The sequence below is a fragment of the Trachypithecus francoisi genome, unplaced genomic scaffold (genome assembly GCF_009764315.1).
Source record: "Trachypithecus francoisi isolate TF-2019V2 unplaced genomic scaffold, Tfra_2.0 Lachesis_group3, whole genome shotgun sequence".
Taxonomy (NCBI): Eukaryota; Metazoa; Chordata; class Mammalia; order Primates; family Cercopithecidae; genus Trachypithecus; species Trachypithecus francoisi.
Window position 1 is genome coordinate 125,531,578 of NW_022681468.1, and position 27,332 is coordinate 125,558,909.

The window sequence follows — 27,332 nt, forward strand, 5'->3', positions numbered from 1 at the left end:
CAGACCGTTACTTCCCCTTCTACCCGGCAGACACTACAAGACCCAGAATACAGTTCGCTGCCTTCCGAAGAAAATAGCTCACGCATCCCAGCATGCAATGGCTAACGAGGCCGCGAAGATTTTGTCCCGCCGAAACCAAGCAAAGCACGCTGGAACTTGTAGTCCTTGAGGCCCCTTGCTTAGGTCCTTCAAGCTACTCCGTCCGGCCCCGCCTATTCTCTGCTCTCCTGAACCTTTAGGCTCGTCTCGGCCCATTTGAAGACCAGGAAGTTGATCAATCCCGAGGCTGCTGAGAGACGGTGGCGCGAGTGGGACAGTCGCCAGGGATGGCTGAGCGTGAGGATGCAGCGGGTGTCCGGGCTGCTCTCCTGGACGCTGAGCAGAGTCTTGTGGCTCTCGGGCCTCTCTGAGCCGGGAGCTGCCCGGCAGCCCCGGATCATGGAAGAGAAAGCGCTAGAGGTTTATGGTAATTAATTTTACCCGGCTCAGCATTTGGCGTTATAGGTGCAGGCCAGAGCTGAGGGGTGCGGGGATGATGGCCTCACCTGGGGGCTGGGAGGGAAGACCGGTTTTTTTTTTTTTTGTCCAGATCTTGTCCCGGGCGTAGCAGGCGCTTTCTTCGGGGTCCTAAGTCACGTGGGAGTGTGGGTCTTTCTGGGAACTGGACTCTGAAAGTAAACCTGGGGCAAGCCGACTTCGGAGGTCCCAAGAGCTTCATTCTCCACGTGTGGCCTACGTCTTAGTGACCATTCCAAGACTTGTGGGAAGAGCACAAGTCTAGGGTGCTTGGTTAGGAAGCAAAACTGGCCTGATTGCACTACTAGAGCCTCGTTCTTTGTCTCCTGGACAAGCACTTTTGCTACCGCTGAGGGCATTTATGGGTGACAGTCGAGTTGGGGACTGGCCCAAGGTCACAGCCTCTCTCTCCGGCAAAGTCAGTAAGCAGAGGTCCCCGAAAGAAGAGAACGAGATTGGCTTCTTGTAGCGAGGCCTTGTATACACACACATCACACATACACACATACACACTCTTACATATTGTATATTAAATATTTTCTGTTTAACCCTTGGGGCCATCTTTATTGTACAAACAAGGAAACAAAGGTTTAAAGAACTACCTGGAGGTCACACTGCCAGTAAGGAACAGAGCAAAAAAGCGAAGACTGTGCCTTCTGGCTCTAAACTTAATGCACTTTCCACCATTTCACAATTGACTTACAACTGTTTTTTGTTTTTTAAATTATGTTGTATTGTTTTTGAAAACCGAAAAGACTGGATATAATATTGAGAGATCTAAACATAGAATACAAATATAATTCAAGTAAGGATTATAGGCCAGTAGAAGGACGCCAGGGTTAGGAAATACTTTGGGAGCTAATCTGGTTGACCTCTCTTAATGGAGGCAGGACTTACCTAATCAACCCCCAGGCAGATGATAATTATGAGTGAAATGATCTCCACAAAGCAGACAGACCACATCCCTGTCGTGCCAGATCTCTGTTCACATAATCTAGGGATGGTAGAGCAGTGGAGATATAACTTTGGAAGAGAGTGACTCTAGTCTTCAAACTGATACTGAAGGAAACCTATTTATGCAAAAATAGAGTATGTAATAGAAGGCCGTAGACTGAAAAAGAGATACAGAAATTTAGAGAAGGGGAGATACTAGTCTCTGACTGAGGGAATCTGGAAAGACTTTGAAATAAAGAGGAGTCACTTGAGTTGGGCCTCAAAGAATAATTAGGATCTAGATATGTAGAGGGTCAGAGGGCATACTAAGAGGAAACTTAAAAGTATGGAGATAAGAAGATAGGAAATGACAGATGGGGCTATAGGATAGGGTTTGGGGTTAAAGGTGGAGATATGGTTGAATGTTGTTTTAGGTAGTGGGATACAATTGGATACTAAAGGTTTTAAATATAAATGAAGAATTTTAATATCAGTGCAGGGCTGTGGAAGAATGTTAGTCTTGGGAGTATGAGGAGAGCTTTCTTTTAATTATTATTATTTTTTTTGAGACAGGGTCTCACTCTGGTGCCCAGGCTGGAGTGCAGTGGTGCAATCACGGTTCACTGCAGCCTTGACCTCGAGGCTCAAGCCATCGTCCCACTTCAGCCTCCTGACTCACTGGGACTATAGGCATGCACCACCATGCCCAGCTGATTTTCGTATTTTTTTGTAGAGATGAGGTTTTGCTGTGTTACCCAGGCTGGTCTTGGACTCCTGAGCTCAAGTGATCTGCCTGTCTCGGCCTTCCAAAGGCTGGGATTACAGGCGTGAGCCACCACACCCGACCCTTCTTTCTTTTTAAAGAAATAAAGCCAAACCTCTCAAATCTAGAAACTAGAAAACTAGAGAAATTTAATAAGGATGAGATTTAATTTCAGGGTTTAGTGGCATATAAAGAATATAATACAGTTAAATGAGCCTTATGGGGAGAAAGCCTAGTATGAGAGGCAGAAAATTCCTTTTCAGAAAACTCTGTTTCCCTAAGTCCCATGATAACACAGCTCTGTGAAAGAGAAACTTTATCCACTTTCTTTCCTGTATTTTCCAATTCTGTTTCTTTTTCTTTTTTTTTTTTTATCCTGTCACCCAGGCTGGAGTGCAGTGACACAATTTTGGCTCACTGCAACCTCAGCCTCCTGGGTTCAAGTGATTCTCCTACCTCATCCTCCTGAGTAGCTGTGATTACAGGCACATGCCACTACACCCGGCTAATTTTTATATTTTTAGTAGAGACGGGTTTTCGCCGTGTTGACCAGGCTGGTCTTGAACTCCTGAACTCAGGTTGGTGGTCCACTTGCCTCAGCCTCCCAAAGTGCTGGGATTACAGGCATGAGCCATCATGCTTGGCAAAATTCTGTTTCTAATCAAGTGACAAGCCCAGGAGCAACTTAAAGAGAAAATAGAATTTGTTCTTGTTTTTCTCAGTTGCATTTCTGATTACATATAATTTTGTGTGATAAATAATAGAACAAAACTTCAGATTTGAGAACCTCAAGCACATTCTATGTAAAGTTCTGCTTCTTTCCTTTCTACCTCACCATTTCTCCTTATTGTTCTCCTTTCCTTCATCTTTTTCTCCAGCCTCAAGAGTAAGACAGAAATCTTGTCTTTTCCAAGGCCAACCCAGACTCCTGAATATTTGATCCCACTCACTTCTGCTTATTTTACCAGTCTCCCCTCCTCCCCACTTATATTTTCAATTTCTCTTCTCAAAGTTGCCCTTATACTTGTCATTGTTCTAGCTTCCTTATAAAGTCACTGTCCTTTTCCTGTCCCTCCTTTCCCAGCTAAGGCCCTGGGAAGACATTTTCAGTTCCTGCTTGCTTCCCCTTTTGCAATCCAGCTTCAGCCCACCCCTTCTCTACTGAAACTGCTTTCTTACAGCTGACCGGGGTGACGAATGAAAGACCTGTTTTAGCTCTCATCAGCCTGAATTTTTCTGCAGCATTTAATATTATTAACCATCCCTGCCTTCCTTTCTCTAGTTCTTTTTGCTTTTATTTCTCATTCTGATCCCTAAATTAGGTGCTTCGCATGGATCTTTTGGGTCTCTTTTTTCTTTATACCACTGATTCTCAGACTGGGTTGTACCTAAGAACAACCTGAGGAATTTTTTTTTTTTTTTTTGAGACGGAGTCTCGCTCTATCGCCCAGGCTGGAGTGCAGTGGCCGGATCTCAGCTCACTGTAAGCTCCGCCTCCCAGGTTTACACCATTCTCCTGCCTCAGCCTCCCGAGTAGCTGGGACTACAGGCGCCCGCCACCTCGCCCGGCTAGTTTTTTGTATTTTTTAGTAGAGACGGGGTTTCACCGTGTTAGCCAGGATGGTCTCGATCTCCTGACCTCGTGATCCGCCCGTCTCGGCCTCCCAAAGTGCTGGGATTACAGGCTTGAGCCACCGCGCCCGGCCAACCTGAGGAATTTTTAAAACTCAAAGACCAGCAAACCAATTAAATCAGAGTCTCTGGAATTGGGGCCCAGCGTCAGTTTTTTGTTTGTTTGTTTTTGTTTTTTAGATGGAGTTTTTGCTCTGTTGCCCAGGTTGCAGTGCAATGGTGGGATCTCAGCTCACTGCAACCTCTGCCTTCTGGGTTCAAGTGATTCTCCTGCCTCAGTCTCCCAAGTAGCTGGGATTACAGGTGCCCAGCACCACGCCTGGGTAATTTTTGTATTTTTAGTAGAGGTGAGGTTTCACCATGTTCACCAGGCTGGTCTCGAAGTTTTGACCTAAGGTGATCCACCAGCCTCAGCCTCCAAAGTGCTAGGATTACGGGCCTGAGCCACTGCACCGGGCCTTGTTGTTTGTTTTGAAACATTCTTGGTAATTCCAATGTTCAGCCAAGGTTCTACTTATTCTTTGTGAATCCGGTGGGTTTAACAACCACTCTAGCTTTGGTGCTGTTTTAAACCCTATGCTACAGTTCGCCACTTGCTAGAAAACTCCACTGGATAACCCCTTAAGCACCTCAAAATCATTCTGTATGAAATTGAACTCATTTGCCCTATGCCCCACCCAGATGTCTCCCTTGTTCTGTTTCTTTTAATTCTGCCAGTGTTCTCCTAGGTACTATTTTAGGCCTGGTGTTTTTAGCTGGTATCATTGGTTCTGCTTTTTAGTCTGAGTCTAGCAGCTGATGATGAGTTACCAGCTGACAGCACAGTGTTGTCCATGTCACTTGTCTCAAACCTCTTGAGGACTCCCTATTGCCAGTAGCTGGCTGTAAAAGACACTGGATGGTCAGACCCAAATCTCATACTCTAATACTCCTTTCACTTATGCCTGCTTCCAGGCAAACTAGGATTCTTCTTTACTTTCCTTCACTTCTTTTTTTTTTTTTTTTTTTTGAGGCGGAGTCTCGCTCTGTCGCCCAGGCTGGAGTGCAGTGGCCGGATCTCAGCTCACTGCAAGCTCCGCCTCCCGGGTTTACGCCATTCTCCTGCCTCAGCCTTCGGAGTAGCTGGGACTACAGGCGCCCGCCACGTCGCCCGGCTAGTTTTTGTATTTTTAGTAGAGACGGGGTTTCACCATGTTAGCCAGGATGGTCTGGATCTCCTGACCTCGTGATCCGCCCGTCTCGGCCTCCCAAAGTGCTGGGATTACAGGCTTGAGCCACCGCGCCCGGCCCCTTCACTTCTTTTTTTTTTGAGATGGAGTCTCACTCTGTCGCCCAGGCTGGAGAGCAGTGGCTGGATCTTGGCTTACTGCAAACTCTGCCTCCTGGGTTCACACCATGCTCCTGCCTCAGCCTCCCGAGTAGCTGGGACTACAGGCGCCTGCCACCATGCCTGGCTAATTTTGTTTTTTTGTATTTTTAGTAGGGACGGGGTTTCACCGTGTTAGCCAGGATAGTCTTGATCTCCTGACCTTGTGATCCACCCAAAGTGCTAGGATTACATGCATGAGCCACCACACCCAGCCTTTTTTTTTTTTTTTTTTTTTTTGAGACAGGATCTCGCTCTGTTGCCTAGGCTAGAGTGCAGTGACACGATCTCCGCTCTCACTGCAACCTCTGCCTCCTAGGCTCAAGCGATCCTCCTGAGTAGCCTGTACCACCACACCGGGTAATTTTTGTGTGTATTTTTTATAGAGACGGGGGTGGGGGGGGGGGGGGGGGTGGGGTGGTCTCACTATGTTGCCAAGGCTGGTCTCGAACTTCTGAGTTCAAGTGATCTTCCTGCCTTTGCCTCTCAAAGTGTTTGGTTTACAAGTGTAAGCCACCATGCCCAGCTACTTTATTTCACTTTAAATGTCAAATATTATGTTACCTATTTTTCAAGGTTTTATTCAGATTCCACTCCTATGAAGCCTGATACCACATTATTTCAAGCTGAAAGTTATTTCTTCCTCTTGAGCTTCCATGAGACTGTTTCCATTCTTATTATGTTTTCTCTGCAATGTCCGATTAGAGAAACTGGATATGGTCTTATAGTAATCCAAGAAAACAGTTTTCTCAAGAGGAAACCAGTAGTGAAAATTTCTGTCAGAAACCTGGGAGTTGCTGTAGTATTTACTTAAATGTAAGAGAAGTCAGTGCTTAAATTAGGCCTGGCAAAATCATCTTTATTTAGAATAGTCATTTTTAATAGAATATCTTATCTCTGATGATTCTTTAGATTTGATTAGAACTATCCGGGACCCAGAAAAGCCCAATACTTTAGAAGAACTGGAAGTGGTCTCGGAAAGTTGTGTGGAAGTTCAGGAGATAAATGAAGAAGAATATCTGGTTATTATCAGGTTCACGCCAACAGTACCTCATTGCTCTTTGGCGACTCTTATTGGTAAGTTTTTATGTGCATACATGTATATTTATATAAATTCTAAATTATTCTTGCTGATATTGACCCATAATAACAATTTGCATCATTGTTGACAAACCATACAGTGTATGTATTACATTTATGGTTTGCACAGTATTTTTGTGTATTCATCTTCTGTAGTCCTCACAATTAGCTCGTTGAGTTAAAATATTATTACCTTCATTTTGCATATGAAGAACCTGAAGCTCAGAGAGTTTAAGTGACTTGCACAGAATCAGGTAGCCAGGAAATGGTGAAACTAAGGCTCATACCCAGGTTTCCTGACTCCAAATCTGCTTCTCCTTTAGTTATGTCAGGTTGCCCCTCCCAGGTATACATGCCCACAAGTAATGGAGAGTGCATGTGGGCCAGTGCTTTTCCTCAGTTGTAGAGGTCGGAGTCGGTGGTGTCAGACTAGCATTGCTGCCATCACTATCTCCTTTCAGTGACTCTTCTGCCTTCTACGTAGTATGGGCAGGAGTCCTGTTAGGAGGCTGGATTCCCAGTATTTTGGACTTGTTAGCAGGTACAGTAAGTGTCTTTGAACACATGCTTTGTTATAAAGGGATTTTATTTCAAACCAAATGTTCATGAGTAGGGGATTGATTAAATAATCAGGGATGGTGAATGTAAACAGTGGAATACTATGCAGCTATAAAGAATGAGGAAGCTCTGCAGGTACTGATATGGAGAGATCTCTATGACACACTGTTAAGAAATAAAAGCAAGTATCATTTTGCTATCATTTGTGTAAAAGCAAAAATATACATTTGTATTTGATTGCACATGCCTGAGTAATATTAATACGTAAATGAATGCCTATAAGGGTGTTAGCGAGTAATAGTAGTGGTGGGAGCTGGGCAGATGGGGGAAAGGCTGGGAGGGAGACTTTATACCTTTTTATGTTTTTGCATTTTTTTTTTTTTTTTTTTTGAGACAGAGTCTCGCTCTGTCGCCCAGGCTGGAGTGCTGTGGCCGGATCTCAGCTCACTGCAAGCTCCGCCTCCCGGGTTTACGCCATTCTCCTGCCTCAGCCTCCCGAGTAGCTGGGACTACAGGCGCCCGCCACCTCGCCCGGCTAGATTTTTGTATTTTTTAGTAGAGACGGGGTTTCACCGTGTTAGCCGGGATGATCTCGATCTCCTGACCTCGTGATCCGCCCGTCTCGGCCTCCCAAAGTGCTGGGATTACAGGCTTGAGCCACCGCGCCCGGCCATGTTTTTGCATTTTTGAACCATGGGACTATCTCACCTATTAAAAATCAACAAGTTTATAAAAAATATTGAAAAGGTCACTATTTCATTATTATTTCCACTATTGTGATTTCTGTCTTTTCTCACTGGTTGACCTGGGTTCCCTCTATTAGTGGTTTCCACCATATAGGCCACATCTTGAGGGACTGGAGGTACTGAATCCATAGGTATTGTCGTTATTAAAATCCCATTGCTGAGCGGGTGTAGTGGCTCACACCTGTAATCCCAGCACTTTGGGAGGCCAAGGTGGGTAGATCACTTGAGGTCAGGAGTTCGAGACCAGCCTGACCAACATGGTGAAACCCTGTCTCTACTAAAAAAAATACAAAATTAGGCCAGGCGCGGTGGCTCACACCTGTAATCCCAGCACTTTGGGAGGCCAAGGCGGACAGATCATGAGGTCAGGAGATGGGTAACACGGTGAAACCCTGTCTCTACTAAAACTACAAAAAATTAGCTGGGCATGGTGGTGGGTACCTATAGTCCCAGCTACTCGGGAGGCTGAGGCAGGAGAATGGCGTGAACCCGGGAAGCGGAGTTTGCAGTGAGCTGAGATTGCGCCACTGCACTCCAGCCTGGGCGTCAGAGTGAGACTCCATCTCAAAAAAGAAAAAATTAGCTGGGCATAGTGGCTCACACCTGTAATCCCAGCTACTTGAGAGGCTGAGGCAGGAAAATCACTTGAACTTGGGAGGCTGAGGTTTCACTGAGCTGAGATCATGCCATTGCACATCAGCCTGGGCAACAAGAGCAAAAACTTCATCTCAAAAAAAAAATTTCCGGCCGGGCGTGGTGGCTCAAGCCTGTAATCCCAGCACTTTGGGAGGCCGAGGCGGGCGGATCACAAGGTCGGGAGATCGAGACCATCCTGGCTAACACGGTGAAACCCCATCTCTACTAAAAAGTACAAAAAACTAGCCAGGCGAGGTGGCGGGCGCCTGTAGTCCCAGCTACTTGGGAGGCTGAGGCAGGAGAATGGCGTGAACCTGGGAGGCAGAGATTGCAGTGAACTGAGATCGGGCCACTGCACTCCAGCTTGGGCGATAGAGCGAGACTCCGTCTCAAAAAAAAAAATAAATAAAATAAAAATTTCCCATTGGCATGGCGGCTCATGCCTGTAATCCCAGCACTTTGGAAGGCTGAGGCAGCGGATCACTTGAGATCCAAAGTTCAAGACCAGCCTGGCCAACATAGTGAAACCCCATCTCTACTAAAAATACAAAAATTAGGTGGGCATGGTGGCATGCACCTGTAATCCCAGCTACTCAGGAGGGTGAGGCAGGAGAATCACTTGAACATGGGAAGTGGAGGTTGCAGTGAGCTGAGATTGCGCCACTGCACTCCAGCCTAAGTAGCAGAGCAAGACTCTGTCTCAAAAAAAAAAAAAAAAAAAAAATCCCATTGCTAGAAAAAAACATTACTGAATGTTGAATGCATGGTTATTTTTGGTCATTGGACAATTTGTGAACGAACAGATACTGAAAGTACTGCTGTGGGTGTTGTGGAGGGGATGTCTTAAAATATTTTGACATATGAGCAAGAGTTCTTAAATAGAGAGTTCAATAACCTATAGCAAATTTATTTATTTATTCATTTTTTGAGATGGAGTTTAACGCTTGTCGCCCAGGCTGTAGTGCAGTCGTGTAATCTTGGCTCACTGCAACCTCCACCTACAGGGTTCAAGCAATTCTTCTGCCTCAGCCTCCCAAGTAGCTGGAATTACAGGTGCCTGCCACCACACCTGGCTAATTTTTTTGTAGTTTTAGTAGAGATGGGGTTTCACTATTTTGGCCAGGCTGGTCTCGAACTTACAATATCAGGTGATCCGCCCGCCTCAGCCTCCCAAAGTGCTGGGATTATAGGCGCGAACCACCATGCCCAGCCAGCAAATTCATTTTTTAAATTAACGTTTATTTCAATTATACAAGTAACATGTTTATTGGCAGTAATTTTGATACCCCACAAAAACATAAAGAAAAAAATTAGCTATTATGAAAGAATGTGGCTGGACTCCTAGCTATGTGGGAGGCTGAGGCAGGAGAATCACTTGAACCTGGGAGGCGGAGGCTGCAGGAAGCCAAGATCACTGCACTCCAGCCTAGGCAACAGTGTGAGACTCCGTCTCAAAAAAAAAAAAAAAAAAAAAAAGAATATATGCTCTGGGCTAAAATTCCAGATCTGTTGGCTGTCCTGTATTGTGGGCTTGGGCAAGTTTCTTGACTTTTCTACGACCCAGTTTCCTTATCTGTAAAATAGGAATAATAAGGATATCTATAGAGTTGTAAGAGTTAAGTAATAACATGAAATATCTGAATTATTTTTCTCATTAAATATTTCTTTTTTTAAACTTTTGTTGTTGTTGAGACAGGGTCTCACTCTCGCCCAGGCTGGAATGCAATGACACAATCTCGGCTCACTGCAGGCAGCCTCCACCTCCCGGGCTCAAGTGATCCTCCCTCCTCAGTCTCCTGAAAAGTTAGAACTTCAGGCAGGCGCCACCATGTCTGGCTAGTTTCGCCATGTTGCCCGGGCTGGTCTCAAATTCCTGGGCTCAAGCAATACACATGCCTCAGCCTCCCCAAGTGCTGGGATTACAGACATAAGCCACCATACCCGGCCATCAGTAAATATTATTTAATTATATAGTTATAGGTTACATGCTAATCATATTGATACATCGTAAGTTTTGTAACCATTTGGACTACTTCTAGCCTTTTGCAATTATAAATAATACTGTGATGAGCAACTTTATTTTATTTTATTTTTTGAGACGGAATCTCACTTTATTGCCCAGGCTGGAGTGTAGTGGTGCAATCTTGGCTCACTGGAGCTTCCACCTCCCAGGTTCAAGTGATTCTCCTGCCTCAGCCTCCCAAGTAGCTAGGATTACAGGTGTCTTCCACCATGCCCGGCTAATTTTGTATTTTTAGTAGATACGGGGTTTTACCATGTTGGCCAGCCTGGTCTCGAACTCCTGGCCTCAAGTGATCTGCCCACTTCGGCCTACCAAAGTGCTGGGATTACAGGAGTGAGCCATCGCGCCTGACTGGACAACTTTATGTATAAATATTTTTTTTTATTTATTTTTTTGAGATGGAGTTTCGTTCTTGTTGCCCAGACTGGAGTGCAATAGCACGATCTTGGCTTACCACAACCTCCACTTCCCAGGTTCAAGCGATTCTCCTGCCTCAGCCTCCCGAGCAGCTGGGATTACAGACATGCGCCACCACACCCAGCTAATTTTGTATTTTTAATAGAGATGTGGTTTCTTGGGCCGAGCGCGGTGGCTCACACCTGTAATCCCAGCACTTTGGGAGGCCAAGACGGGCAGATCACGAGGTCAGGAGCTCGAGACCATCCTGGCTAACACGGGGAAACCCCATCTCTACTAAAAATACAAAAAATTAGCTGGGCGTGGTGGTGGACACCTGTAGTCCCAGCTACTCAGGAGGCTGAGGCAGGAGAATGGCATGAACCCAGGAGGCAGAGCTTGCAGTGAGCCGAGATCGTGCCACCGCACTCCAGCCTGGGCGACAGAGTGAGACTCCGTCTCAAAAAAAAAAAAAAGATGTGATTTCTCCATGTTGGTCAGGCTGGTCTCGAACTCCCAACCTCAGGTGATCCTCCCACCTTGGCCTCCCAAAGTGCTGGAATTATAGGGGTGAGCCATCATGCCTGGCCTTATATAAATATTTTTATAGATCTCATTATTGCCTCAGGATAAATTCCTATACATGGAATAATTGGGTTAGATTATGTAAGTATTTTGAAGCCTCATGGTATAAATTGGTAAATACCTATTTGGAAGTTCATACTCTTTGATGCAGGAGTTAAGGAAATAATTTTATAGAAGAAAATATTCACCAGATGTGGTGGCCCACACCTGTAATTGTAACACTTTGGGAGGCAGAGGTCAGAGGATCACTGGAGCCTAGGAGTTTGAAACCAGCAATCTCTAAAAAAGAAAAAAAAAAAAACATGAAAAAAACTTGAATAAGTTCAAATTGCATCTTGATTGCAGTTATAGAAATATCAGGAGAGTGCATGAAATAAAAATAACTGTTCTGTAAGGGTGCTAACATTAGATTATGGTTGGTATTTCAGATATGTACACTTCCTGAAGAAAGTTTTGTCTTAGCCCTTTTGTTATGGATTTCGACGAAGACCATTGGCTTTTTATTTTTATTTATTTATTTATTTTTTTGAGACAGAGTCTTTCTCTGTTGCCCAGGTTGGAATGCAGTGGTGCTATCTTGGCTCACTGCAACCTCCGCCTCCTGGGTTCGAGCGATTCTTGTGCCTCTGCCTCCAAGTAGCTGGGATTACAGGCACGTGCTACCATGCCCAACTAATTTTTTGTGTTTTCAATAGAGATGGGGTTTCTCCATGCAAACTCCTGGCCTCAAGTAATCTGCCCGCCTTGACCTCCCAAAGTGCTGGGATTACAAGTGTGAGCTACCATGCCCAGCCTATTGGCTTTTTAGAGAATTGTATAATAGTGTGTCATACTAGTTATGTTCAGTCAACACAGCTGGAAAACTTGAGAGAGCCCTTTGTCTCTGATGTGTTAAGACATATTCCTCCCGAGCTCGGAAAGGTGCCTGAGTAGGAGTATCACCTATTCAGTGTTACCTTGGTAAGTGATGACAAGGAAGACTCCAAGGGAACAAGAGGGTAAGGCAGGGAAACAAGTTGATAATCATTTGTGGTGACTTATTCCAGATAAGAATGGCTGAAGGCAGCTGTGGTCCAATGGGAAGGGTCATAGGGTTTGGAGGTCAGAGGTGTAGGTTTGGGTTCTACCTCTGCCACTTGTTAACTAATCAATGTTAAACAAATCACTTACCTTGGTTTCTTGGCTGTAAAATGAAAATTATAAAATAGTATAAAATAGTATTAGCTATTTTTATACTATTATTGTACACTTGTGTGTCAGGTACTGTTTTAAACACATTGCATAACAAGTTATTCCTCATAGCAACCCTATATATTGTGATATTATTATATTTTTAAATTTATTATTCTTCTTATTATTATTACTTTTAGAGATGGGGTCTTTCTGCATTGCCCAGGCTGGTCTTGAACTCCTGGGCTCAAGCAATCCTCATGCCTTGGTTTCCCAAAAGTGCTGGGATTACAGGCATGAGCCACCTTGCCCAGCTGATACTATAATACCTGTTTTACAGATAAGGAAACCGAAGCCCAGAGAGGTTAAGTAACTTATGCAGGATCATAGCGAGTCTGAAGTGAAGCTACTTTTGAAACCTAAAGTATCTCAATTATGCTGTACTACCTCTCTTGAGGATAATGATGCTCAAAAAAGTGCTTTGTGAATTGTAAAACACCTACCAACAGTGACTAAAATACACGAGGATATTCAGACAGTACACAGATAACAAATTAAGGAGACAATGGTGGGGCCGGGGGAAGAGGAACTCTCCCAAATATGCTTTAAGGCAGATCCTCTGAAGAGAGACCCTCTTAAGGAAATGATATATTTTCTTTAGAATTCTCTAATATTTATTATAGAACTACTGTGTTCAAGACTGTATGAGGCCAGGTGCAGTGGCTCACGCCTGTAATACGAGCACTTTGGGAAGGTGAGGCGGGTAGATCACTTGAGGTCAGGAGTTCGAGACCAGCCTGGCCAACATGATGAAACCTCGTCTCTACTAAAAATACAAAAATTAGTGGGTGTGGTGGTTTGCTTCTGTAGTCCCAGCTACTCGGGAGACTGAGACAAGAGAATCTCTTGAACCCGGGAGGTGAAGGTTGCAGTGAGCTAAGATCTCGCCACTGCACTCCAGCCTGGGCGACAGAGCAAGACTCTGGCTCAAAAAAATAAATAAGTAAGTAAATAAAGACCCTGTGGCAAGCACCACCTCATTATATCTCATCTAATCCTTTTTCCTGTTTTGGGATTTTTCAAAAAATTCTCTTAGAAAACCAAATGGTACTTAGAAAACCAAAACCAAGTTATTACCTCCCTAAAAGATACGTAGTCTAACAATTATATCTTGCTGTATTGCTGTATGGTTTGAGGTTTTGTTGATGTGTCTTAGCATGGGATGATAAACTGAACTTCAGTGGAATTTTTTTTAAAGAAGTTACTGTGTTTGTACCTTGCAGGCATAAAGGATTACAAATCTGAGAGGTTTTATATGGCCCTTTTAAAATGGCTTTGACTTGGTTTTATTTTTTTGTGTGGCCTGGCCTGTTGTGGGGCATTTTAAAAAGTTAATTGAATTGGCCGGGTGGGGTGGCTCATGCCTGTAATCCCAGCACTTTGGGAGGCTGAGGCAGGCGGATCACTTGGGGTAGGGAGTTTGAGACCAGCCTGGCCAACAAGGCAAAACCCCATGTCTACCAAAAATATAAAAAATTAGCTGGATGTGGTGGCATGCACCTGTAATCCCAGCTACTCAGGAGGCTGAGGCAGGAGAATTGCTTGAACCGAGAGGCAGAGGTTGCAGTGAGCCGAGATCGCACCCCTGCACTCCAGCCTGGGTGACAGTGCGAGACTCCATCTCAAAAAAAAAAAAAGGCTTAATGAGTTAATTGACTTTTGCTGGAAGGCCAACTAATGTAGTAAAAATGGCCTGGGCTTTCCAGTGGTCATAGGTTCCAATCCAAATTCTGCCACTGTTGTAACTCAGTGACCTTGAGGAAGTTACATTGTGACCTTGGTTTAATAATTTGTAGAAGGGGGTTAGTAATAGCTTATTGGATTATCCTAGGGAATGTGTAAGATTATATAGTAAATGTCCTTGTGTGGTGCCAGACTCAAAGGAGCTCTGCTCTGGATTGAGCCAAAGCTGTTTTCAGCGACTATGGTGTATGGGGGCACATAAACGAAGCTGTATGCTTTTTCGAGAACCAATAAGAAACAATAAAGAGATGATTGGAGGTGTTTTTTTCCCTCCACAGGGCTGTGCTTAAGAGTAAAACTTCAGCGATGTTTACCATTTAAACATAAGGTAAGAAAGATGTGTTTTTGTTGTTGTTGTTGTAAAACAGCTTTGTTGAGATATAATTCACATACCACATAATTCACGTATTTATAGTATACTAATTCAGTGGTTTTTGCTTGTCTGTTACTCATTTGCTTATCTGTTATTCAGTTGATGGACATTTAGGTTGTTTCTACTTTTTGTCTATTATAGGTAATGCTGCTATGAACATTCATGTATAAGTTTTTGTGTAGGCATGTGTTTTCATTTCTTTTCCACCTGTGAGTGGAATTGCCCAGTCCTATGGTAACTCTGTGGTTAACATTTTGAGGAATTGTTTGTTTTCCACAGTGGCTACACCATTCTGCATTCCCACCAACACTGTATAAGGGTTCCCACTTCTCTACATCCTTGCTAATGTTTATTATTATCTTTGATTATAGCCATTCTAGTGGGTATGAAGTGATGGTTTTTTGTTTTTGTTTTTTTTTTGAGTCGGAATCTCACTCTGTCACCCAGGCTGGAGTGCAGTGGCACCATCTCAGCTCACTGCAGTCTCTTCCTTCTGGGTTCAAGTGATTCTCCTGCCTCAGCCTCCTGAGTAGCTGGGACTACAGGCACCCGCCACCACGCCTGGCTAATTTTTTGTATTTTTAGTAGAGACTGGGTTTCCCCATATTGGCCAGGCTGGTCTCCAACTCCTGACCTCGTGATCTGCCCGCCTCGGCCTCCCAAAGTGCTGGGATTACAGGGGTGAGCCACCACACCCAGCCTTGATTTTAGTTTTGAGACAGTCTCGCTCTGTCGCCAGGCTAGAGTGCAGTGGCACAATCTCGACTCACTGTAACCTCCTCCTCCAGGGTTCAAGTGATTCTCATGCTTCAGCCTCCCAGACAGCTGGGATTATAAGCATGTACCACCATTCCCGGCTAATTTTTTTTAATTTTTAGTAGAGACAGGGTTTCACCATGTTGGCCAGGCTGGTCTTGAACTCTTGGCCTCAAGTAATCCACTGCCTCGGCCTCCCAAAGTGCTGGGATTACAGGCGTGAGCTACCACATCCTGCTGTCATGGTGGTTATGATTTTTATTGCTCTGGTGGCTAATAATGTTGAGAACCTTTTCATGTGCTTTTTGGCCATTTGTGTATCTTTGGAGAGCTGTCTATTCAGATCCCTTGCCCATTTTAAAATAAGGATGTCTTTTTATTATTGAATTATAAGAGTTCTTTATATATTCTAAATACAAATCCCTTATCAGATATGATTGGCAAATATGTTCTCCCATTCTGTGTGTTACCTTTTCAGTTTCTTGAAGGTGTCCTTTACAGTACAAAAACTTTAAATTTTGATGAAGTCTCATTTGTTTTTAATTTTTTTACTTGTGCTTCTGGTGTGATATCTGAGGAAAATGTTTTTAACCCTACTATTGAGCAAGAATATGAATATCACAGTTAATTCATAGTAATTGGTTATAGCTCATGAGTGATTCAGGCTTGTCTCTTATTGCCTCTTGTAATTGCTGGGCAATTATGCCTTCTCTATCTTGCTGCTGCCTAGCCTTTACACAGAGTACCCTGTCTACTTGGAGTTCCTTTCCTCCCATCTCATATGTTCAAATCCTACACATCCTTTTTGTTTGCTCTTGAGACAGCGTCTTGCTCTGTCTCCCAGGCTGGAGTGCAGTGGTGTGATCACTGCTTAATGCAGCCTCTATCTCCCAGGCTCAAGTGATCCTCCCACCTCAGCCTCCCAAGTAGCTGGGACTATAGGCACGTACCGCCATGCCTGGCTAATTTTTTCTTAATTTTTGGTAGAGATGAGGTCTCTCTTTGTTGCCCAAGCTAGTCTCAAACTCCAGGGCTCAAGTGATCATCTTGCCTTGGCCTCCCAAAGTGTTGGGATTATAGGCATGAACCACTGGCCTGGCCAAATCCTACCCACGTTTTAAGGCCCAGTGAAATACTTTTTTTATTTTCCATGATGTCAGTCCTGATTTCTTTCTCTTTTTTAAAATGAATTTTTATTTATCTTTTTAAATTTCTTTCTTTTTTATCTTTAATTTTAAAAAAATTTTTTGTATTCACCTTTCAATACTACTAGTCCTGATTTCCATAACTAAAGCTATTTCTTTTTTTGAATTGCCATAGCTCTTTCTTTTTTCTTTCTTTTTAAAGACAGGATCTCACCCTGTTGCCCAAGCTGGAGTACAGTGGTATGATTACAGCTCACCGAACCTCTGATCTCCTGGGTTCAAGTGAGCCTCCCTCCTTACCCTCCCAAGTAGCTGGAACCACAGGCATATGCCACCATGCCCAGCTAATTTTATAGTGACAGAGTCTCACTATGTTGCCCAAGCTGGTCTCGAACTCCTGGGCTCAGGCAGTCCTCCCTCCTCAGTCTCCCAAAGTGTTTGGGATTACAGGCATGAGCCACTGCACCTGGCCCCATGGCTCTTTCTTTGTCTTCTGATGTAGAGAGTGTCATTTTCTAACTTGTGTTCTAACTATTTAATTTTCATCTTCCCTCCTGGACTGTCAGCTGCTGCTGCTGCTTTTTTTTTTTCCTTTGTGATGGAATCTCGCTCTGTTGCCCAGGCTGGAATGCAGTGGTGCGATCTAGGCTCAGTGCAGTCTCTGTCTCCTGGGTTCAAGCAATTTTCCTGCCTCAACCTCCCAAATAGCTGGGATTACAGGCGCACCCCACCACACCCAGCCAAATTTTTGTGTTTTTAGTAGAGACAGAGTTTCGCCATGTTGGCCAGTTTGGTCTCGAACTCCTGACTTCAGGTGATACACCTGCCTCAACCTCCCAAAGTGCTGGGATCACAGTCATGAGCCACCACACCTGACCAGCTGTCAGCTTCTTGAAGTCAAGATTCATATATGATACATCTCTGTGTTCCTGCTATGATCTTATACATATTAGCAGCTTAATAAATATGTTTTAAATTGAGTAAATTAATAAATTATAATACTAGTGGTTTATGATGCCCTGTGAATTTTATTATACTTTGCATTTTTAACTGTTTTAATTACAGTGTTTAACTTTTTAATTGAAATTAAAATAATAAAAGAAAATAAATAAAATAGTGAAGAACAGTACAAAGAAATTCCATATATCCTTCACCCAGATTCAGATTCACTAATTGTTAACATTTTGCCACATTTGGTTTATCATTAATTTCTCTATATATATGTATACACACACACACACACACATTTTTTGGAAATGTTTGAGTGCAGATGTAATGCCCCGTTACTCTAAATACCATAGGATGTATTTCCTGAAAACAAGGACATTCTCTTACATTACCACAGTATAAATTTCAAAACCAGCACATTGATACAGTACTGTCATCTACTCTTCAGCATATATTCAAATTTCCCCTGTTGTCTGGTAACATCCTTCATGGCAGTTCCTCCTCCTGGCTCTGGTCCTCTCCCCATCACACATTGCATTAGTTGTCATGTCTTTTAGTCTCATTTAATTTGGAGTAGTTCCTTAGCCTTTGTTTCATGATCTTGATAGTTTTGAAGAATGTAAACCAGATATTTTATAGATTGTCCCTCAAATTGAGTTTTCAATTTATGCATTGAAATGCATAAATTGCATTTTATGGTTAGATTCAGTTTATGCATTTTTGGCAAGAATACTGAGTAAGTGTGTTCTCATTGCATCACATCAGAGGCCTATAAATTCAGTTTGTCCCATTATTGGTGACAGCTCCCCTCAATTGTTTAGTTACCCCGAAGTATAGTTCATATAGGAATAGCTGCATAAATGCTGCCTCTTCCCCTTTATCATTTTTAGAATAATGAGTCTTGCATAAATTTATACTGAAGTAAATCGGTATAGAGTGATTCTTTTTTGTTGTTGTTTTGTTTTTTTTTTTGTTTGTTTGTTTTTTTTCTTGAGACGGAGTCTCGCTCTGTCACCCGGGCTGGAGTGCAGTGGCCAGATCTCAGCTCATTGCAAGCTCCGCCTCCCAGGTTTACGCCATTCTCCTGCCTCAGCCTCCCGAGTAGCTGGGACTACAGACGCCCGCCACCTCGCCCGGCTAGCTTTTTGTATTTTTTTTAGTAGAGACGAGGTTTCACCGTGTTAGCCAGGATGGTCTCGATCTCCTGACCTCGTGATCCGCCCGTTTCGGCCTCCCAAAGTGCTGGGATTACAGGCTTGAGCCACCGCGCCCGGCCTAGAGTGATTCTATACCTGTTGCTTTGCGGTCTAGAATAAGAGTAGGAGAAAGGTGTTTTGTTTTGTTTCGCTTTTTTTTTTTTGAGACAAAGTCTTGCTCTCTCACCCAGGCTGAAGTGCAGTGGCACAATCTCAGCTTACTACAACCTCCGCCTCCCAGGTTCAAGGGATTCTCCTGCCTCAGCCTCCCGAGTAGCTGGGACTACAGGCTCATGCCACCAGGCCTGGCTAATTTTTTGTATTTTTAGTAAAGATGGGGTTTTACTATGTTAGCCAGGATGGTTTCGATCTTCTGACCTCATGATTCACCTGCCTCGGCCTCCCAAAGTGCTGGGATTACAGGCATGAGCCACCGCGCCTGGCCTGTTTTGTTTTTTTAAGGAGATTGGGGCCAGGTGCAGTGGCTCACGCCTATAGTCTCTGTACTTTGGGAGACCTAGGTGAGCAGATCACTTGAGCTCAGGAATTCAAGACCAGCTTGGGCAATATGGCGAAACCCTATCTCTTTTTTTTTTTTTTTTTTTTTTTTTTGAGACGGAGTCTTGCTCTGCCACCCAGGCTGGAGTGCAGTGGCCGGATCTCAGCTCACTGCAAGCTCTGCCTCCCGGGTTTACACCATTCTCCTGTCTCAGCCTCCGGAGTAGCTGGGACTACAGGCGCCCGCCACCTTGCCCGGCTAGTTTTTTTTTTTTTGTATTTTTAGTAGAGACGGGGTTTCACCATGTTAGCCAGGATGGTCTCGATCTCCTGACCTCGTGATCCGCCCGTCTCGGCCTCCCAAAGTGCTGGGATTACAGGCTTGAGCCACCGCGCCCGGCCGCGAAACTGTATCTCTACAAAAAAAAATAGAGACGAGGGAGGAGAGGGATGGGAGTGTGGGAGCTGAGGTGGGAGGATCACCTGAGCCCAGGAAGTCAAGGCTGTAGTGAGACATGATCGTATCACTGCACTCCAGCCTGGGTGACAGTGTAAGACCTGTCTCAAAAAAAAACAACAAAAAAAATTGACCTAGATGACCTTTAAGGTCCCTTTTAACTATAATAAGTTATGATTTTTCTCACTCATGAGAAATATTTATCTCAGTAGTAAATAAGTAGATAAAAATTAGTTCATATGTTCCAATGTTCTCTGGAAAGTAGATGTCTTCATTCCAGCATACTGTCTTTACCACAGGATTTGCAATAATTTTGTAGGTTGTCTCAGAAGCTCTGGGTCTTGGAGGGTAGCTCATGTCTAGGATGCTGAAAACTGCATATTGTGATCCCATTTTTGTAAAACAAGCAATGTGAAGAAACATCCAACCCTGGTGTGTGTATGTGTGTGTGTGTGTGTGTGTATGTAAAATCCGTGTAAGATTATGTGGGTATAGAGAAGAATATGGAACAAACCACACTAGATCATTCTTGTAGATTTCCTGGGTCAGTGGCAGGACAGCAGGAAGTTTAGATACTGAGTTGGGAAGAAGTAGAGTGCAGAAGAGAGATATTCTTAAGTAAAACAACACATATGAGATCTCATTTGTGTAAAATGGTATTTTTGTGTATTCATGAAAAAATTAATGGAAGTACCACTGGCAGCCCTTTCCCAGGTGATCAAAATAAAAAATCCTACTTATTTCGGTCCTTTTTCTTTTTTCTTTTTTTTTTTTGAGACGGAGTCTCACTGTGTCACCCAGGCTGGAGTGCAGTGGCCGCATCTCAGCTCACTGCAAGCTCCACCTCCCAGGGTCACGCCATTCTCCTGCCTCAGCCTCCCCAGTAGCTAGGACTACAGGCACCCGCCACCTCACCCAGCTAGTTTTTTGCATTTTTTAGTAGAGACGGGATTTCACTGTGTTAGCCAGGATGGTCTCGATCTCCTGACCTCGTGATCCACCCGTCTCGGCCTCCCAAAGTGCTGGGATTACAGGCTTGAGCCACCGCGCCCGGCCTCGGTCCTTTTTCTTTAGAGAAGGATGTGGGAGGCTTGTCCCTAAGTCTCTGATGTTAGAAACAAGATTTGGGGCTGCTGGGCACAGTGGCTCATGCCTGTAATCCCAACACTTTGGGAAGCCGAGGCAGGTGGATCACCTGAGGTCAGGAGTTTGAGACCAGTCTGGCCAACATGGCAAAACCCCATCTCTACTAAAAAAAACGAAAAAAAATTAGCTGGGTGTGGTGGCATGCGCCTGTGATCCCAGCTACTCAGGAGGCTAAGGCAGGAGAATCGGTTGAACCTGGGAGGTGAAGGTTGCAGTGAGCCGAGATCACGCCACTGCACTCCAGCCTGGGCAACAGAGTGAGACTCCATCTCAAAAAGAAAAAAAAAAACAAACAAACAGGATTTGGGCCCTCATCCCTAGATGTTTGAATTTACTGTACATTCCACTTCACTCTCTTAGAATGCGCTAATGTTTTTTCTTTTACTTTTTTTTCCCTTTCCAGTTGGAAATCTACATTTCTGAAGGAACCCATTCAACAGAAGAAGACAGTAAGTGAATGTTAAAACATAATTGAAAAATAATTGAAAAACAATTTCAGATAGTATTTGGATCCAATATCTTGGATATTGGATTCTTCTGCCAGCCAAGTATCTACTGGGTTACTTTTAAAAAGGTACACAGTTATTAGCTCTTCCTTCCTAGGTGAGGAAACCTAGGCATTTCAAAAAAGTAATTTTTGCAGTGGACTCTTGAGTGCGCTGGAGCCCATGAATGTTGACTGGTTTGGGCCAGTGGCCACACATCTGTAAAGAATATCCAGCGCTAGGGACCTTGACTTACGAGCTCTAAGTAGGCTTCTTTTCTTTGGTGGCAGGATAGAGAGCTGTGTACTTGAAATTGAAAGTCTAAGGCCGGGCGCGGTGGCTCAAGCCTGTAATCCCAGCACTTTGGGAGGCCGAGATGGGCGGATCACGAGGTCAGGAGATCGAGACCATCCTGGCTAACACGGTGAAACCCCGTCTCTACTAAAAAATACAAAAAACTAGCCGGGTGAGGTGGCGGGCGCCTGTAGTCCCAGCTACTCAGGAGGCTGAGGCAGGAGAATGGCGTAAACCCGGGAGGCGGAGCTTGCAGTGAGCTGAGATCTGGCCACTGTACTCCAGCCTGGGCGACAGAGCAAGACTCCGTCTCAAAAAAAAAAAAAGAAATTGAAAGTCTAGCAAGTAGAGCTTTAGTGAATCTTGGGGTAGGTGCTGTCTCTCTGGGTTAGTATATTAGAATGGGAGTGGGTTTTATATAGAGGACCTCTGGCCTACAGAGAGAAATCAATCAGTAGCTACTTAAAAATAGCAGAAGTGGGGTTTGGGAAAAGCAAAAGACAAAATGTTCTGTATGAGCCATGTGTTACATTAGAAACAGAATTTCAATGTTTTTAATCTACAAATGATACAGTGCAAATAATGAGAAATACATTTAAAAGGCACGTTTTACTTAAGTTTCATCACTAAGTAAATTGAGAAGGTGGGAAGAAATAGCAGAGGAATGGAAGAAAGAGATAATAGAGGAAGGGCAACAGTGAGATAGATACCCAGAAGACTCAGAAAGGCATACACAGGGCTGGAGAGAGACACAAAATCTCCTACATAAAAGAGAGCTATAGAGAGGGAAGCCTGCTGCTTCCAGAGGAACAGCCCATCCAGGAAACTTTTTAGGTACTGTCATGAAAGCTGCTAAAAACCATGTCCTATCTATAGTTCTAGACATGTAGATTATTATACTCTTTGTGATTCGAATTTCTTTAAACCCCATGAGCTGAGGGCTTCTACCTCTAATTTAGAAAATAAGAATTTGGCGCAAGTATACATATGTAACAAACCTGCACGTTATGCACATGTACCCTCGAACTTAAAGTATAATAAAAAATAAAAATAAAAATAAAAAAATTTAAAAAATAAAAAAATAAAAAATAATTTAAAAAAATTAAAAGAAAATAAGAATTTAGGTACCATAAATCCACTCAGGTTATCCTTTTGAAATTCCTTGAATGATGGGATTTTACAACAGCAATAGTATTAAGTCTTATGATTCTTGTTTTTCATTTAGTAAATATATACTAAGTGCCTTCTATGTGTGGGTACAGTTCAGCCTTTGAGATGCATTCCTGCCTTTGTGGAGCCTACATTGTAGTAGGAAGAAACTAAATTGAAAATATTTTCACAGGAATATGTGTATGTTTGTGTGTATTCTACATGAGACATTTTAGCAGCATCCCAGAAAACTCAATCCACATTAAGAATATAGTCGTCTCTCTTTTGAACTCTTCTGTTAAGAGTGCTGTTAGCTAATTACAGAAAACATAATGGGCCAATACCTTTATTATATGAAGGTCCATTCAAACTAATTTTAAAAAAAGATCTAGTAGATTAATAGAAAGAGACATGAACAGGAAATTCATGCAAGAAGAATTAATATATGCACATGGAAAATGTTCTATTTTCCTATTAGTTAAGGAAATGCAAATTATAACAATAACATTGAGCCATTTTCCATCTCCTGTTTTATGTACGTATATGTGTGTATTTGTTTTTATTGAATAATACCAGCTGTTGCCTGGGCATGGTGGTTCACACCTGTAACCCTAGCACTTTGGGAGGCCAAGGTGAGAGAATGCCTTGAGGCCAGAATTTGAGGCCAGGATTTCAAGAGTAGCCTGGGCAACATAGTGAGACCCTGTCTCTACAAAAAAATTTGAAAATTAGCCAGGTGTGGTGGCTCATGCCTGTGGGAGGCTGAGGCAGGAGGATCTCTTGAGCCCAGGAGTTGGAGGTTACAGTGAGCTATGATTCCTCCACTGCACTCAAGCCTGGATGACAGAGCAGGACCCTGTCTCAAAGGATAATAATAATAATGATAATACCACCAGATATTGCTGCCAAAGTGATAGCTCATGTATTGGTGTTGACAATATAAATTGGTGAGTAATTTTGGGAAGTAAATCATTGATATGAATCACACCATAAAAATATTCATACTCTTAAAAAAATCCCATTTTTGAGAATATTTCCAAAAAGAAGGCTATATGTTTAAAGGTATTCATTGTAGCATTGTGTTCATAATTACTTTAGAACACTTAAGACTTTTACCATGTTAAATGACCCTGTAGTTTAAAATACAGGCTTAAGGGAGGAAAATAGCAATTTTCAAAATTGTATTTACTCTGAATATAACTGTATAAAAATATGTATATGGACAAAGACTAGAAAGAAAAAAATAGATGTGGTAAGTAGTAGAATTCTAGTAGATATTTTTCTCTTAAGTCTGCCTTCTAGATGGGAAATTACATTATCAGTAATTAGCCAAAAACAGCTTTAAGTTCTCAAGGAGTTCAAGTTTTTGTTTCAGCAGACTAATAAAAATACTGTCTGGTGCTGTATATTGACACAGTTCTTCTGCTAACTTTTGTCTGTGTATTTTTCAGTCAATAAGCAGATAAATGACAAAGAGCGAGTGGCAGCTGCAATGGAAAACCCCAACTTACGGGAAATTGTGGAACAGTGTGTCCTTGAACCTGACTGATAGCTGTTTTAAGAGCCATTGGCCTGTAATTGTTTGATATATTTGTTTAAACTCTTTGTATAATGTCAAAGACTCATGTTTAATACATAGGTGATTTGGTACCTCAGAGCATTTTTTAAAGGATTCTTTCCAAGCCAGATTTAATTGTAAGGTAGTACCTAATTTGTTCAATGTATAACATTCTCAGGATTTGTAACACTTAAATGATCAGACAGAATAATATTTTCTAGTTATTATGTGTAAGATGAATTGCTATTTTTCTGATGCTCATTCTGATACAACTACTTTTCGTGTCAAATATCTACTGTGCGCAAATGTACTCAATTTAAATCATTACTCTGTAAAATAAACAGATGATTCTTGTAATGACTCACTGTTTTTATTGGATTGTAAATTCCAGTGTAAATGTCAACTCCTAAAAGATATCTTCAAAGCTTTATTTTTGCTGATTATTTTGTAGAATCAGAGATGTGAGAACCAAAAGGAACCCTTAAGATCGGGCCTACCTTCCTTCCAAGGAGAGTCCTGGACCCCTTCATAGATAAGGAACAAATGTGGAGAAGGCTAGATGGCATACACAGTTTTGAAGATCAAGAAGTCCACCAAAGAAGTTTTGATTAAACCAACCTAAATGTATGGTCTGCACTTTATTTGTACTTCATTTGGTTTGTTTTAGGGGTTAATGGTTATGTGACGTACAGTAGCCTCCAACATGGCGCCCATGATCCTCACTTCCTGGTATTCGTGACCTTGTATAGTTTCCTTCCATATTGAATTAGAGCTGATGGGTGTGACTGATAAAGAATAACAGAAGTGACAGTGGGTGACTTCTGAGGCTAGATCATAAAAGGTATTGCTGTTTCCACCTTAGTCTCTTGGATTGCTCATTCTGTGGGAATCCAGCTACTATGTCACGAGAACTCAAGCCACCCTGTGGAGAATTCCACATGGAGTGCAACTGAAGCCTCCCAGCAACAACCAGCGCCAGTTTGCAAACCATGTGAGTGAACTCCTGAGCCAGAACTGTCTAGCTCCCAAAGTCTGGACCCAGGCACTGTCTTAGGTACCAAGGACACAAAGATAAATCAGCCATTGTCTGTCCTGGAGTTCATACTTATCAACCTGTACCTTCAGCTTCTCTCTGCTCTAGGCAGTGAGTGATTCAGGCTCAGTCTTATCTAGTGCCTGAGCTAGCCCTGGCCAAGTAGAAACAGAAGCTAGGCAGCAGGTCCAAAGACAAAACCATGCCTTAGGGGACTGTCTGGTGAGGACGCTACTGACATGCAACTCCAAGTGGATCATTGCTACAGGAGTCACCTGAGCTGCTGGCCCTGCTGCTCCTGGAAGCTACATGTGACTTCTGTTGTCTCTGCTACTGCCAGAATGATTTCTCATTTTTGTGTGACTCACTCCAGCTTCCTAGTCCTAGTTGAGATCTCTAGTCGGTTGATCTCAAGTCACATGTCCGTGTCCTGGCTGCCAAGGAGGTAGGAGAAAAGAAAATCTGACCTTTGGTGTGGAGAGGTGGACTCTGTCCCCCCAGAAAGACTCACATGGTGGGAATTCTATAGTAGAGTGACAGGGATCAAAAAACTAACGTCTATTGCATTAATAGTCCATCTTTGGCAAGGGTTAGGAAATGTTTTTGGAAAAGGGCCACATAGGCAGTATTTTAGACTTTTTAAGCCATATGCTCTGTTGTAACTATTCAACTCTGCCCTTGTAGCACAAAAGCAGCCGATAGTCTGTGAACAAATAAGCATGATTGCACTCCAAGAAAACTTATGGACACAAATTTGAATTTCATATAATTTTCATGTGCCATGAATTACTATTTTCCTTTTGATTTTTTCAACTGTTTAAAAATATAAAAACCATATTAGCTTGTGAGTTGTACAAAATTCCAACATTGGGCTGGATTTGGCCTGTGTGCCATTAGCAAACTCCTGATTTACAAGAATGATTATCCTTTCTAGAAAGTCAGACCAATTGGAAAATCACATAAAAGATGTGGAATGGGCCTTCTCCATAGGGGGAAAAAGGCACTCACATGAAACTCTGCATGTGACTCCAGGACATTCACAGACTGCTAAGGAGCCAGTGGATCCGGGTTAATAACTCTGCTTTACAAGTAATGCTAGCTGGTCACTGGGCTTCCCCCTCCTTTAATAACCGCTCAGAGCCCTGCGAGTTCACAGCTTTGGCTGGGAGTGTAGGAGCAGAAAGGTGTGATACCTTTCCTCACCCATCATAAAGGTCATGACCAACACCCCCATGACAAAAGACAGGATAACAAGAGAAAAGCACAACAAATGTAGTCAATCCAAGTTTTATGTGACACAGCAGGCTTCAGATAGGAAGAATCCAAAGACCCAGGGAAAACTGTCTTGTTTTTCTGCTTACGTTTGATGAAGAGTGGACAATTGTGTAGAAATGTGATTGGACAAAAAGAGTGTGATCTAATGGTAATGGACTAAGTGGGGAAACCCAGCAAGGCCTTTCTTCAGATTCTTCTTGGCCTTTCTGTGTAGCATTCCTCCCTCCTGGGTATAGAGCAGTCTTATGACCGACCCATTGTTAGATAAGGTAGGTCAGAGAATTTCTTTTTTTTTTTTTTTTTTTTTTTTGAGACGTAGTCTGGCTCTGCCGCCCAGGCTGGAGTGCTGTGGCGGGATCTCAGCTCACTGCAAGCTCCGCCTCCCGGGTTTACGCCATTCTCCTGCCTCAGCCTCCCGAGTAGCTGGGACTACAGGCGCCCGCCACCTCACCCGGCTAGTTTTTTGTATTTTTTAGTAGAGATGGGGTTTCACCGTATTAGCCAGGATGGTCTTGATCTCCTGACCTCGTGATCCGCCCGTCTCGGCCTCCCAAAGTGCTGGGATTACAGGCTTGAGCCACCGCGCCCGGCCAGAATTTCTTTATGGCCAACTCATGCACAGAAAGGCGGGGGAAATTTAGAGTAATATTTCTAGGTTTTATGATTTGCTTTTTGTTGTTGTTGTCATTGTTTTTGTTTTTGAGACGGTCTTGCTCTGTTGCCCAGGCTGGAGTGCAGTGGCACAATCACAGCTCACTGCAGCCCCAACCTCTCAGGCTCAAGTGATCCTCCCACCCCAACTTCCCAAGTAG

At 43.2% G+C, this 27,332-nt stretch overlaps 1 protein-coding gene across 4 annotated transcripts; it reads left to right on the top strand.

Moving 5' to 3' along the window:
- The first annotated feature begins 46 nt into the window (after window positions 1-46).
- CIAO2A (cytosolic iron-sulfur assembly component 2A) lies at window positions 47-24,853 on the top strand. 4 transcript variants are annotated; one of them, XM_033189810.1, is made up of 6 exons: window positions 47-466; window positions 6,123-6,287; window positions 14,486-14,535; window positions 21,130-21,175; window positions 24,106-24,228; window positions 24,664-24,853. In XM_033189810.1, the coding sequence occupies exons 1-5, from the start codon at window positions 343-345 to the stop codon at window positions 24,201-24,203; spliced, it is 483 nt and encodes a 160-aa protein (XP_033045701.1). In that variant the 5' UTR covers window positions 47-342; the 3' UTR covers window positions 24,204-24,228; window positions 24,664-24,853. The 4 variants fall into 4 exon arrangements, with proteins under 4 accessions (XP_033045701.1, XP_033045702.1, XP_033045704.1 ...); XM_033189811.1 differs by lacking the exon at window positions 24,106-24,228; XM_033189813.1 differs by lacking the exons at window positions 14,486-14,535; window positions 24,106-24,228.
- Window positions 24,854-27,332: the final 2,479 nt, after the last annotated feature.

Bases quoted from the DNA above. Each gene is read 5' to 3' on its own strand.
- CIAO2A (XM_033189810.1), top strand. From the start codon at position 343: ATGCAGCGGGTGTCCGGGCTGCTCTCCTGGACGCTGAGCAGAGTCTTG. The intron at 467-6,122 runs GTAATTAATTTT...ATGATTCTTTAG, and splicing joins GAAAGCGCTAGAGGTTTATG to ATTTGATTAGAACTATCCGG. The intron at 21,176-24,105 runs GTAAGTGAATGT...TGTATTTTTCAG, and splicing joins CCATTCAACAGAAGAAGACA to TCAATAAGCAGATAAATGAC.